This window comes from Hyla sarda, chromosome 8 (genome assembly GCF_029499605.1).
Source record: "Hyla sarda isolate aHylSar1 chromosome 8, aHylSar1.hap1, whole genome shotgun sequence".
In the NCBI taxonomy this organism is placed as follows: Eukaryota; Metazoa; Chordata; class Amphibia; order Anura; family Hylidae; genus Hyla; species Hyla sarda.
In genome coordinates, this window is record NC_079196.1 from 20,269,932 (window position 1) to 20,283,356 (window position 13,425).

Here is a 13,425-nt window from a genome sequence, read left to right on the forward strand (position 1 = left end):
ACAGGGATAATGTACGCAATGATGTCACAGTACAGGGATAATGTACGCAATGATGTCACAGTACAGGGATAATGTACGCAATGATGTCACAGTACAGGGATAATGTACGCAATGATGTCACAGTACAGGGATAATGTACGCAATGATGTCACAGTACAGGGATAATGTACGCAATGATGTCACAGTGCTGGTATAATGTACGCAATGATGTCACAGTGCTGGTATAATGTACACAGTGATGTCACAGTCCAGGGATAATACACACAGTGATGTCACAGTCCAGGGATAATACACACACAGTGATGTCACAGTCCAGGGATAATACACACACAGTGATGTCACAGTCCAGGGATAATACATAGTGATGTCACAGTACAGGGATAATACACAGTGATGTCACAGTACAGGGATAATACACACACAGTGATGTCACAGTACGGAGATAATACACACAGTGATGTCACAGTACAGGGATAATACACACAGTGATGTCACAGTACAGGGATAATACACACAGTGATGTCACAGTACAGGGATAATACATAGTGATGTCACAGTACAGGGATAATACACACAGTGATGTCACAGTACAGGGATAATACACACAGTGATGTCATAGTACAGGGATAATATACAAAGTGATGTCACAGTACAGGGATAATACACACAGTGATGTCACAGTACAGGGATAATACACAAAGTGATGTCACAGTACAGGGATAATATACAAAGTGATGTCACAGTACAGGGATAATACACACAGTGATGTCACAGTACAGGGATAATACACAGTGATGTCACAGTACAGGGATAATACACAGTGATGTCACAGTACAGGGATAATACACAGTGATGTCACAGTACAGGGATAATACACACAGTGATGTCACAGTACAGGAATAATACATACAGTGATGTCACAGTACAGGGATAATACACACAGTGATGTCACAGTACAGGGATAATACATAGTGATGTTACAGTACAGGGATAATACACACACAGTGATGTCACAGTACAGGGATAATACATAGTGATGTCACAGTACAGGGATAATACACAGTGATGTCACAGTACAGGGATAATACACACAGTGATGTCATAGTACAGGGATAATACACAGTGATGTCACAGTACAGGCATAATGCACACAGTGATGTCACAGTACAGGGATAATACATAGTGATGTCACAGCACAGGGATAATACACACAGTGATGTCACCTTACAGGGATAATACACAGTGATGTCACAGTACAGAGATAATACACACAGTGATGTCACAGTACAGGGATAATACACAGTGATGTCACAGTACAGGGATAATACACACAGTGATGCCACAGTACAGGGATGATACATAGTGATGTTACAGTACAGGGATAATACACACAGTGATGTCACAGTACAGGGATAATACATAGTGATGTCACAGTACAGGGATAATACACACAGTGATGTCATAGTACAGGGATAATACACACAGTGATGTCATAGTACAGGGATAATACACAGTGATGTCACAGTACAGGGATAATACACAGTGATGTCACAGTACAGGGATAATACACACAGTGATGTCACAGTACAGGGATAATACACACAGTGATGTCACAGTACAGGTATAATACACACAGTGATGTCACAGTACAGGTATAATACATAGTGATGTCACAGTACAGTGATAATACACACAGTGATGTCACAGTACAGGGATAATACACAGTGATGTCACAGTACAGGGATAATACACACAGTGATGTCACAGTACAGGGATAATACACAGTGATGTCACAGTACAGGGATAATACACAGTGATGTCACAGTACAGGGATAATACACACAGTGATGTCACAGTACAGGTATAATACATAGTGATGTCACAGTACAGTGATAATACACACAGTGATGTCACAGTACAGGGATAATACACAGTGATGTCACAGTACAGGGATAATACACACAGTGATGTCACAGTACAGGGATAATACACACAGTGATGTCACAGTACAGGGATAATACACACAGTGATGTCACAGTACAGGGATAATACACACAGTGATGTCACAGTACAGGGATAATACACACAGTGATGTCACAGTACAGGGATAATACACACAGTGATGTCACAGTACAGGGATAATACATAGTGATGTCACAGTACAGGGATAATACACAGTGATGTCACAGTACAGGGATAATACACACAGTGATGTCACAGTACAGGGATAATACACACAGTGATGTCACAGTACAGGGATAATACATAGTGATGTCACAGTACAGGGATAATACACAGTGATGTCACAGTACAGGGATAATACACACACAGTGATGTCACCGTACAGAGATTATGCGCAAAAAAAAATCACCTTGTTTACAGTGATGTCACAGAACAGCAGGAAAACATGTACTGTCATAGTACAGGGATACTAGAATAGACGAATAATACACAATGCAAGGGTGCATCATGTAACTATGGGGTTCTATTAGTCTGTAGCCATAGTCATGTAACTGAGTCATGTAACCCTCTCAGTAACTGAGTTCCCATAGTTTTAATGAATTCCTCTCACAAGAATAATCGCTTTAGATGATGACAATAACCGCCATACTATGTATTGTTTTATATTCCAGGATTTCTCTCTACTGTTTGGGCTTTTGTGTTTGGGAGGGTTGAATTCTGTCCGCCATTGCTAGTTCTTTATAAATCAGAATAAATGGATTTGTCCTAGAACCGTTGAAGATTTTTTTTTTTTATCTTCTCTTATTCTGTTATTTAGAAAGCAATGAATGGGCCGGATGGTCACCGTATGAAACACTGGAAGCTCATGGAGAAGATTCCGGAGAATGCAGAGGCCACTGTCGTTCTTGTGGGTCAGTAAATGTTCTCTTGTAGTGCGAGCACTGTGGGGCCTCTGATAGAAAAGGAGAGAGAAATGTTAGGGTTAAAGGGGTACTCCTCTGCCCTAGCGTCTCGAACATTTAGTTCCAAACACTGGGTGCGGGCTGCGGGGGACATGACATCACAGCCATGCCCCTTGTGACGTCATGCCACGTCCCCTCAATGCAAGTCTATGGGAGGGGGCGTGACGGCCCTAAAGCTGCCCCTATAAACCACTCTCCCTGCCTACTTGCCCATCTACCCTAAATGACGGATCGACAACTTGGAGCCGGTCCCTTTCTTGGGCCAAAGTGCATTGGCGTCAAAGTCAACAAAACAAACAGAACTGTACAAAGTCAGGAAAGCAAGTCAGGAACATAACGAGAATATAATAACCAACAAACAGATATGTAAATACAAACAAGGCAGGAAATAGCATACTAATATACGTTTTAGAAACTGGAATCAAGATTAATGGCAGATATTATAATATGAACAAGACTAGATATGGGGATAAGTATACAGCAGACAAAGCCAGGAGATGTAGGGGATGAACAGGTTAACTGAATGTCAGAACACTAAACGGGATTCACACTGGATTTAGAACAAGGAACACACTAGACACCCCACTCCAAGCATGGAGGGACATTAATACCAAAGCCAAATAAGCTCCTAGCCAGCGGGCACTCTCCATCGAGTGAATCGAGCCTAGAAGGATACAAAAATCCTAAATACAAGCAAACACGTGTACAGGTACAAGACTCACTCCTAGATAGACAGAATAGCACAATGCTCAGAACAGGATTCTATCATCGTAGTTGGAGGATCAAACAAGGTTAAAACAGGACTGACAAAACGCACATTGTGAATACAGCCTGAGACAACACAAGCAAATGCAAAACAAACATACAAGAAAACTAAAACCCAACAAATGTACTAAAACAAAGCAGGCTAAAATCTATATATCAAACAGGACAGGTAAACATGGTTAAAACTCAGGCTATGTGCACAGACAGACATAGTGAACATCAAACCAACATGGCCAGAATACAGGTCTAATCACCAGCACAAAGCAGCACCTGAAGAGGTCTTATATATCCTCCCAGTGCTGAAGTCAAGAAGGTTAACTCTTCCCATCCCAGGGAGAATTAATACAGAAACTGTTCAGACACAAACCTAATGTCTGAACAGGACCCGAAGCAGAAAATACAAAATACAGAAAAACGGACATCACACCACGCCTGCCACATCAGCTAAAGCAGGTAAGCACAAGGCATACACAAGAACCTCTACATTATTCTCTAATAATAATTCCAGCAATAAATAAAAATAGATAGATGGCACTCACCACTTGAATGAAGTTGCGTTTTATTCCATTAACATCATATGTAAACATGCGCACATGCAGGTGCGTTCACTGACGGAGCGACAATTGTTTCGCGCGCGAAACAATTGTCACTCCGTCAGTGACCGCACCTGCATGTATGCCTGTTTACATATGATGTTGGTGGAATAAAACGCAACTTCATTCAAGTGGTGAGTGCCATCTATCTATTTTTATTTATTGCTTGAATTATTGGAATACTATTGCACTAAGATTAAAGGGGTTATCCAGGAAAAAACTTTTTTTTATATATATATCAACTGGCTCCAGAAAGTTAAACAGATTTGTAAATGACTTCTATTAAAAAATCTTAATCCTTTCAGTACCTATGAGCTTCTGAAGTTTAGGTTGTTCTTTTCTGTTTAAGTGATCTCTGATGACACGTGTCTCGGGAACCGCCCAGTTTAGAAGAGATTTGCTATGGGAATTTGCTTCTAAACTGGGCGTTTCCCAAGACACGTGTAATCAGAGATTACTTAGACAGAAAAGAACAACCTTAACTTCAGAAGCTCATAAGTACTGAAAGGATAAAGATTTTTTAAGAGAAGTAATTTACAAATCTGTTTAACTTTCTGGAACCAGTTGATATATAAAAAAAAAGTTTTTTCCTGGAATACCCCTTTAAGCACATCCACCAAAATGCGCGTACCCGGATCCCAGCTAGTCCGGTATATGGGTTTATTGTAAAGTAGCGGCAGTGCCAGCCATACTTCTCTTTGTTGTGGATTCTCTAATAATAGTGCTGCACTATATAATCCATTACAGTCATTCATTGAAGCTCTGGTGCAATTCCTTATCTGAGCCGCCATGTAAACGTAACGCTTATCATGTTCTGGTATAATCCGCAGGCTGTGTGGAGTTCCTGGCCAATCCCGCCATGGCATTTGTGCGTCTCAATGAGGCGGTCCTGCTGGAATCGGTTCTAGAGGTGCCAGTTCCTGTCCGGTTCCTGTTCGTTTTGCTTGGTCCCTCTCAGTCTAATATGGATTACCACGAGATTGGCCGCTCCATCTCTACTCTCATGTCAGACAAAGTAAGTGCCCCCTCCCTATATTCTAGAGCAGTGTTTTCCAACTAGTGTGCCTCCAGCTGTGGCAAAACTACAACATTTAAATTTTTTATTTTTTTTTACTGATTAGAGGATACTGAAACATTTTATATTTTTGTAATCTTCTATTTTCTGATTGTAATTGTTTATTTAATTTTTTTGGACAGTATTATGGGGGCAGCCATCTTGCCTAAGCCGCTTTTAACATCATTTAGAGATATGCTTTACGACAAGCCCCAAGGCAACAATAGACCCGAGCTGACCAATTCATATGAATGGGAGACGCTACTGGGCATTCTCTGGGACCCTTTCAGAGGTCATTCTAAAGGAAGTGGGAGGCTGAGCTGTGAATATCATCTATTCCGAACACACGCTTTATCTGTCCAGTGGTGTCACCTTCCACTGTAATCCTGTCTGTGATGATAAGGAGAAGACTGCTGGGAAGTGATCTCTACAGAACAGGAAGTCTCACAGTTTTAGGCCTAGTGGTCAGAATGAAAACTGCAAGGTTTTAGTATAATTTCATAATATAGATCAGTGTTTCCCAACTAGTGTTCCCCCAGCTGTTGCAAAACTACAACTCTAAGCATGCTGGGAGTTGTCGTTTTGCAACAGCTGAAGGCACCCTAGAGAGACACACTGGGTCTGATCATGGCATCTAAGAGGATCTTGGTCTAACCACTTAAATGTCATGATTACTTATTGACTGTGGCATCTAGGGGGCTAAATGGCTGGGATCTGAGATATCTCTGATTCTGGCCACTGCTGACGGATGTCATTTTTTCAACAGCTGGAGGCACAGCATTTGGGAAACACTGATATAGAAAGTAAAATGGAAAATTAGAAAAAACATCATGTGTAACTTAAACTTGATTTTAAGTGTCCCTGTCTTTTGAAAAAAAAAAACGTTGTACATATCATAGATTTGATCGGTCGGGGTATGAGCTTTCAGACCCAGACCAATCATGAGAACTAGATCTCCTAACTCTGTGTCATGTGATCAGGAGGGACTTACAATGCAAGTCTATGGGGGCGTCCAGGTCGCATAGACACAAAGCGGGGAGAGCGGTGTTCATGTTCAATGTACATGAAATCATGGAAGCGGGCCTGGCTGGGGACCCCGCGATAAGTTTCCAAGCTTCCGCTAGCGGGGGCATCCAGAATGTTGTCATATCACTCTCATATAACCCCTTAAAGGGGTACTCTGCTGCCCAGCGTTTGGAACAAACTGTTACGACTGCTGGAGCTGGTACCGGGAGCTTGTGAAGCCATAGCCCCGCCCCCTCACGACATCATGCCCCGCCCCCTCAATGCAAGTCTATGGGAGGGGCGTGACGTCACAAGGGGGCGGGGCTATGACGTCACGAGCTCCCGGCTCCAGCGTTCGGAACAGTTTGTTCCGAACACTGAGCAGCGGAGTACCCCTTTAAGGACATTGGGAGAGATTACTCAAAACACCGCAGAACCAGCGATCACGCGATAACCCTTCAGATGCTGTGATCAATACTGATTAGGGATGGGAAGTATTTTCGGGACATAGTAAGACTCATTGTACCCCCCGCACCGTAACTGTGGGGTCCGATGAGTCAAGATGGCAGCCAGAGATCCCCTCACCAGCCTCCTGCCGCTTTGCTGCAGTCTTCTTCTCTGGTCTGCCAGAGGGCAGACCAGATAAGAAGATCGCAGATAGTCCTAATCAGTGCTATGCCTATGCATAGCACTGAACAGTATTAGCAATTGAGCGATTGCTATAAAAAGTCCCCTATGGGGGCATAAAAAAATGTAAAGTTTAGGAAAACATTTTTTTTTTTTTTTATAAAAATGTGACTAAGCCCCTCCTCCAATACAATTAAATTCCCCTCGTTTTTCCCATTTTACAAAAAATGGTGTAAAAAAGAAATTGTAATAAACATACATACTTGGTATAGCCGCACGCGTACATGGCCGAACTATTAGTCCAAAATTACTGCATTTTGGTCACATTACATCCCAGAAAAAATTCAATAAAAAGTCTTCAAAAAGTCACATATGTGCAAAAATGGTACTGATGAAAACTACAGATCACTGCGCAAAAAATTACCCATATACGGAAAAATAGGGTCAGAATAGGGCAATTTTAAACATACTAATTAAAAAAAAAAAGTTTTCCTGAAGGAAGTACAATAATAGAAAAGCTGTAAACATGGCGATCATTTTAATCGTATTGACACACAGAATAAAGAGAAAATGTCAGTTTTACCATAAATTGCACTGCACAAAAACGAAACATCCCAAAAATTGCATTGCTGTTTTTTTTTTTTCTTTCCAATTTCCCCACAAAATAATATTTCTTTTTTGGTGTTGCTGGAGGAGGGGAAAAAAATGCAGAAATGAAGCTGGCTGTGTCCTCTATTCTATATAGTTTTTGAAAAATGGCGCTACAATCCTTATACAGATATATTCAGGGCCGGCGTTAGGGCGGGGCAAACCAGGCAATTGCCTAGGGCCCCCATCCCCCAGGGGGCCCCCTGCCGGCTGGTCAGTAGGGCGGGGCAACAGTTTTAAAATGGCCGTAGCCTGGCCGCGGCCACTTTAAAACAGTGACCAGCTCCCCCGTCACATTCGGGACATCCCTGTGTCCCAAAAATCTTTTTTTGTTTACCTCATAGCGGCCCCACGTTAACTTTAAAAACGTCCAGTGCGTGCGCCCATAGCAACAGTACAGTGGAGCGGAGCGGTGAGGAGGACGCGCTGGTATGGTAAGTGACCTGCGGTCATCTTCAGTGTTCCGACCACCGCTCCCGGGCCCATAGGCCATAACAGTAGATCGTGACCCCGGAGCGGTGGTCGGAATACTCAAGTGGGGCAGTAAACAGGCATACAGCCTCCAGCCATACACTGTATATGGCTGAAGGTTGTATGTCTGTGGGGGGAAATACTGCACCTAATGTGGGGGGACTACTTTATACTGCACCTAATGTGGGGGGACTACTGTATACTGCACCTAATGTGGGGGGACTACTGTATACTGCACCTAATGTGGGGGGACTACTGTATACTGCACCTAATGTGTGTGTGTGGGGGGGGGGGGAAACTACTGTATACTGCACCTAATGTGGGGGGGACTACTGTATACTGCACCTAATGTGGGGGGGACTATACTGTACTTAATGTGGGGGACTACTGTATACTGCACCTAATGTGGGGGAACTACTGTATACTGCACCTAATGTGGGGGACTACTGTATACTGCACTTAATGTGGGGGACTACTGTAAACTGCACCTAATGTGGGGGGGGGGGACTATACTGCACCTAATGTGGGGGACTACTGTATACTGCACCTAATGTGGGGGGGGGACTACTGTATACTGCACCTAATGTGGGGGGACTACTGTATACTGCACCTAATGTGGGGGGGGGGGACTATACTGCACCTAATGTGGGGGACTACTGTATACTGCACCTAATGTGGGGGGACTACTGTATACTGCACTTAATGTGGGGGGACTACTGTATACTGCACCTAATGTGGGTGGGGACTACTGTATACTGCACCTAATGTGGGGGACTACTGTATACTGCACCTAATGTGGGGGGGGGGACTATACTGCACCTAATGTGGGGGACTACTGTATACTGCACCAAATGTTGGGGGGTACTATACTGCACCTAATGTGGGGGACTACTGTATACTGCACCTAATGTGGGGTGACTACTGTATACTGCACCTAATGTGGGGGAACTACTGTATACTGCACCTAATGTGGGAGAACTACTGTATACTGCACCTAATGTGGGGGACTACTGTATACTGCACTTAATATGGGGGACTACTGTAAACTGCACCTAATGTGGGGGGGGGGGGGGACTATACTGCACCTAATGTGGGGAACTTCTGTATACTGCACCTAATGTGGGGGAACTACTGTATATTGCACCCAATGTGGGGGAACTACTGTATACTGCACCTAATGTGGGGGACTACTGTATACTGCACTTAATGTGGGGGACTACTGTAAACTGCACCTAACGTGGGGGGGGGGACTATACTGCACCTAATGTGGGGGACTACTGTATACTGCACCTAATGTGGGGAGGGGGACTACGGTATACTGCACCTAATGTGGGGGGGGGGGGCTACTGTATACTAAGGTATACTACACCTAATGTGGGGGGGACTATACTGCACCTAATGTGGGGGACTACTGTATACTGCACCTAATGTGGGGGACTACTGTATACTGCACCTAATGTGGGGGACTACTGTATACTGCACCTAATGTGGGGGAACTACTGTATACTGCACCGAATGTGGGGGACTACTGTATACTGCACCTAATGTGGGGGGACTACTGTATACTGCACCTAATGTGGGAGGACTACTGTATACTGCACCTAATGTGGGGGGACTACTGTATACTGCACCTAATGTGGGGGACTACTGTATACTGCACCTAATGTGGGGGAACTACTGTATACTGCACCGAATGTGGGGGACTACTGTATACTGCACCTAATGTGGGGGGACTACTGTATACTGCACCTAATGTGGGGGGACTACTGTATGCTGCACCTAATGTGGGGGACTACTGTATGCTGCACCTAATGTGGGGGACTACTGTATACTGCACCTAATGTGGGGGACTACTGTATACTGCACCTAATGTGGGGAACTACTTTATACGGCACCTAATGTGGGGGAACCACTGTATGCTGCACCTAATGTGGGGGACTACTGTATGCTGCACCTAATGTGGGGGACTACTGTATACTGCACCTAATGTGGGGGACTTCTGTATACGGCACCTAATGTGGGGGAACTACTGTATACTGCACCTAATGTGGGGGAACTACTGTTTACTGCACCTAATGTGGGGGAGCTATACTCTTTACCTAATGTGGAGGGACTATACAATAATATAAAATTGTGCTATTCTGATCTCTATAACTCTTCTTATTCTGTATATGGGGATGTGAGGGTCATTTTTTGCGCTGTGATTTGTAGTTTTTATCGGAACCATTTTTGTTTTGGACTTTTCAATTGCTTTTTAGATATTTTTATAGTATTTGAAGTGACCAAAAATGTTCAAATCTGGTTAGTGCACTATTACGACTTTTGGGGCCCCACTTTTGATTTTGCCCAGGGCCACGCTGAGCCTAAAACCGGCCCTGGATATATTAGAAAATGAAGTGGAAAAAGCGGTATCAGGTCCCATTAACGGCGAAGTATTATTCATCCGGTGCACAGATCCTATACAATGGCCATAAAACAATACTTGTCCCTGAAGTATATACTTGGCTTTAATTTCTGTATCTGCAAAATTACAGGTAAGAAAAAGCAGGGAAATGATAGCCCTGGAGCTGCGTGTATGAGCCGCCATCATGTGACCCTGCGATTATCTGATTGTACAGGGTGACTGCTATTGAATGGGAGAGATCTCGCTCTTCGCCTTCTCCTGGCACAGGGTAGAACTGTATATAAAGGAAAGCGCGGCCGCCATTATTACTCCCACTGGGATCGGGATTCATTGGATCGGTTTAATTACAATGATTTTACAAGCGCAGGATAAATATCGTCTCACACGGAAACACTAAAGGATCTGCAATTATAAGGAGATTATTAGGGCCGGGTGATGGATGGAGTAATGATGGGATAAGGTGTATGGAGCCTGGTGGGGAGGAATTGATGGTGATGTAGAGCGCGGCTCTTCGCTCCTGGGGTCGGCTGTTCTGTGGTGGTTATTATAATGCATTATGTAGCGACTGTTGTACTTAAAGGGGTACTCCGGTGGAAAACTATTTTTTTTTTTTTTTTAAATCAACTGGTGCCAGAAAGTTAAATAGATTTGTAAATTACTTCCATTTAAAAAAATTTTAATCCTTCCAGTACTTATTAGGTACTGAATACTACAGAGGAAATTCTTTTCTTTTTGGAACACAGTGCTCTCTGCTGACATCTCTGTCCATTTTAGGAACTGTCCAGAGCAGCGTATGTTTTCTATGGGGATTTTCTGTACGCCCTGAGCCCGGTCCCGGTGTTTAAAACGGGGTCACGCCGTGACCCCACATCACACTGGGTCGGTCCCGGCTGCTATTCATAGCCGGGACCCTGGGCTAACAGCACGCAGCACCGATCGTTGTGCCGTGCGCTATTAACCCTTCAGACGAGGCGGTCAAAGTTGACCGCCGCATCTGAAAGTGAAAGTAAACGCTTCCCGGCAGCTCAGTTGGGCTGATCGGGACATCGCGATAAAATCCGATCGGGGTTTGATTGCTCCAAGCCTGAGCTACAGTCTTGAGCAATCGAGCCCCTATCTCACTGATCCGTGCAAAGCTGTGGCTCTGCAGGGATCAGCAAAGGAGATCAGTGTGTGCAGTGTTATAGGTACCTATGGGATAACAATGATCAGTGTGTGCAGTGTTATAGGTCCCTATGGGATAACAATGATCAGTGTGTGCAGTGTTATAGGTCCCTATGGGAGCTGTAACACTGCAAAAAAAAAAGTGAAAAAAATAAAGTCAACAAAGGTCATTTAACCCCTTCCCTAATAAAAGTTCAAATCACCTCCCTTTTCCCATTAAAAAAACAAAAAACAGTGTAAATATAAATAAACATATGTGGTATCGCCACGTGTGAAAATGTCCGAACTATAAAAATATATTGTTAATTAAATTACACGTCAATGGCGTATGCACAAAAAAATTCCAAAGTCCAAAATAGCGTATTTTTGGTCACTTTTTATATCATGAAAAAATTAATAAAAAGCGATCAAAAAGTCCGATCAATACTCAACTTTTTTTTTCATATCAACTGGCTCCAGAAAGTTAAACAAATTTGTAAATTACTTATTTTAAAAATATCAATCCTTCCAGTACTTATCAGCTGCTGAAGTAGACTTGTTCTTTTTTTGTCTGACAACAGTGCTCTCTGCTGACATCTCTGTTCGTGTCAGGAACTGTCCAGAGCAGGATATGTTTGCTATGGGGATTTTCTCCTGCTATGGACAGTTCCCCTGAGACAGACAGAGGTGTCTGCAGAAAGCACTGTTGTCAGACAGAAGAGAACAACTAAACTTTAGCAGCTGATAAGTACTGGAAGGATTAATATTTTTTTAATAGATGTAATTTACAAATCTGTTTAACTTTCTGGAGCCAGTTGATATGAGGAAAAAAAAAAGTTTTTTTTTACTGGAATACCCCTTTAAAGGAGTTGTCTCACTCTTGTAAAATGGAGCGGATTGCCTTGGGTCCTACTGCCGGCACCTCCATCTTAATTTACCAGGGGAAGCTGCTGGGCACTCCCCCCGCGATCAGACATCTTTTCCTCTATCCTTTGGATAGGGGATAAGATGACTAGGGGCAGAATACCCCTTTAAACTTTTTTTTTTTTAACCAACTGGTGCCAGAAAGTTAAACAGATTCGTAAATGACTTCTATTAAAAAATCTTAATCCTTCCAGTACTTATTAGCTGCTGTGAAATAGTTTTTCACTAGAGTACCCCTTTAATGGCTGTTTACCCCCTCAAAATAATGTTTTATTCTATCAATGGTTGTAAAATGAAAAATGAAGCAACGTTCCCGAAATGTTTTGATCTTTTTGGCTCTACAGATCCTATACCGACTATACGTCTCCATGGTAACGGACAACAAGCACATTCTTTAGTGGTGATTTTTCTGCCTGTCCCCGACTTCTACTATCTGTCCCACTAATCTACATAGGAGACGTATAGAAGAAAGAGGGAGACTGCAGGGTTACACTGCACAGGATTTGTTTGTTGTCTGTTACCGCGGAGACGCATAGTCAGCGTAGGGACTGGAGAAAAAACACGATTTAGTGCAAAGTTGCTTCATTTTTTATTTTAGATTTATTGGTTTAATATAAAATGGTTGCAGATGGCCTAGAAGTGATAACATTATCTGTACCTGGAGCTCTGCAGAAAAAATGCAGAAAAAATGTAGAAAAAATGCTATAAAAGACTGAGAAATGAATCTGTGGTAGCCTGGGGGAGTAGGGTATATGGGGTGTAGCTGTGTGGTTATTAAAGGGTGCTTGCTTAACCCTTTCTATTCGTGACGCCAGGGTGGGGCTATTATCTGTATGCTTGTCCTACCGCCACCTGTCCCAAGAGCGA

General features: G+C 43.1%; 1 protein-coding gene across 5 annotated transcripts in view; it reads left to right on the forward strand.

Annotated features, from left to right (window-relative positions):
* SLC4A3 (solute carrier family 4 member 3) overlaps positions 1-13,425 on the forward strand; it is an 88,919-nt gene that overhangs the window by 55,266 nt on the left and 20,228 nt on the right. For all 5 annotated transcript variants that reach the window (XR_008847190.1, XM_056535895.1, XM_056535894.1 and 2 more), the window contains 2 exons: positions 2,780-2,873; positions 5,113-5,297. Coding sequence is in view for 4 of the 5 variants with exons in the window: in XM_056535895.1 (XP_056391870.1) it covers positions 2,780-2,873; positions 5,113-5,297 (279 nt within the window). In the remaining variant the exon portion in view is untranslated. The remainder of the gene's footprint in view (positions 1-2,779; positions 2,874-5,112; positions 5,298-13,425) is intronic.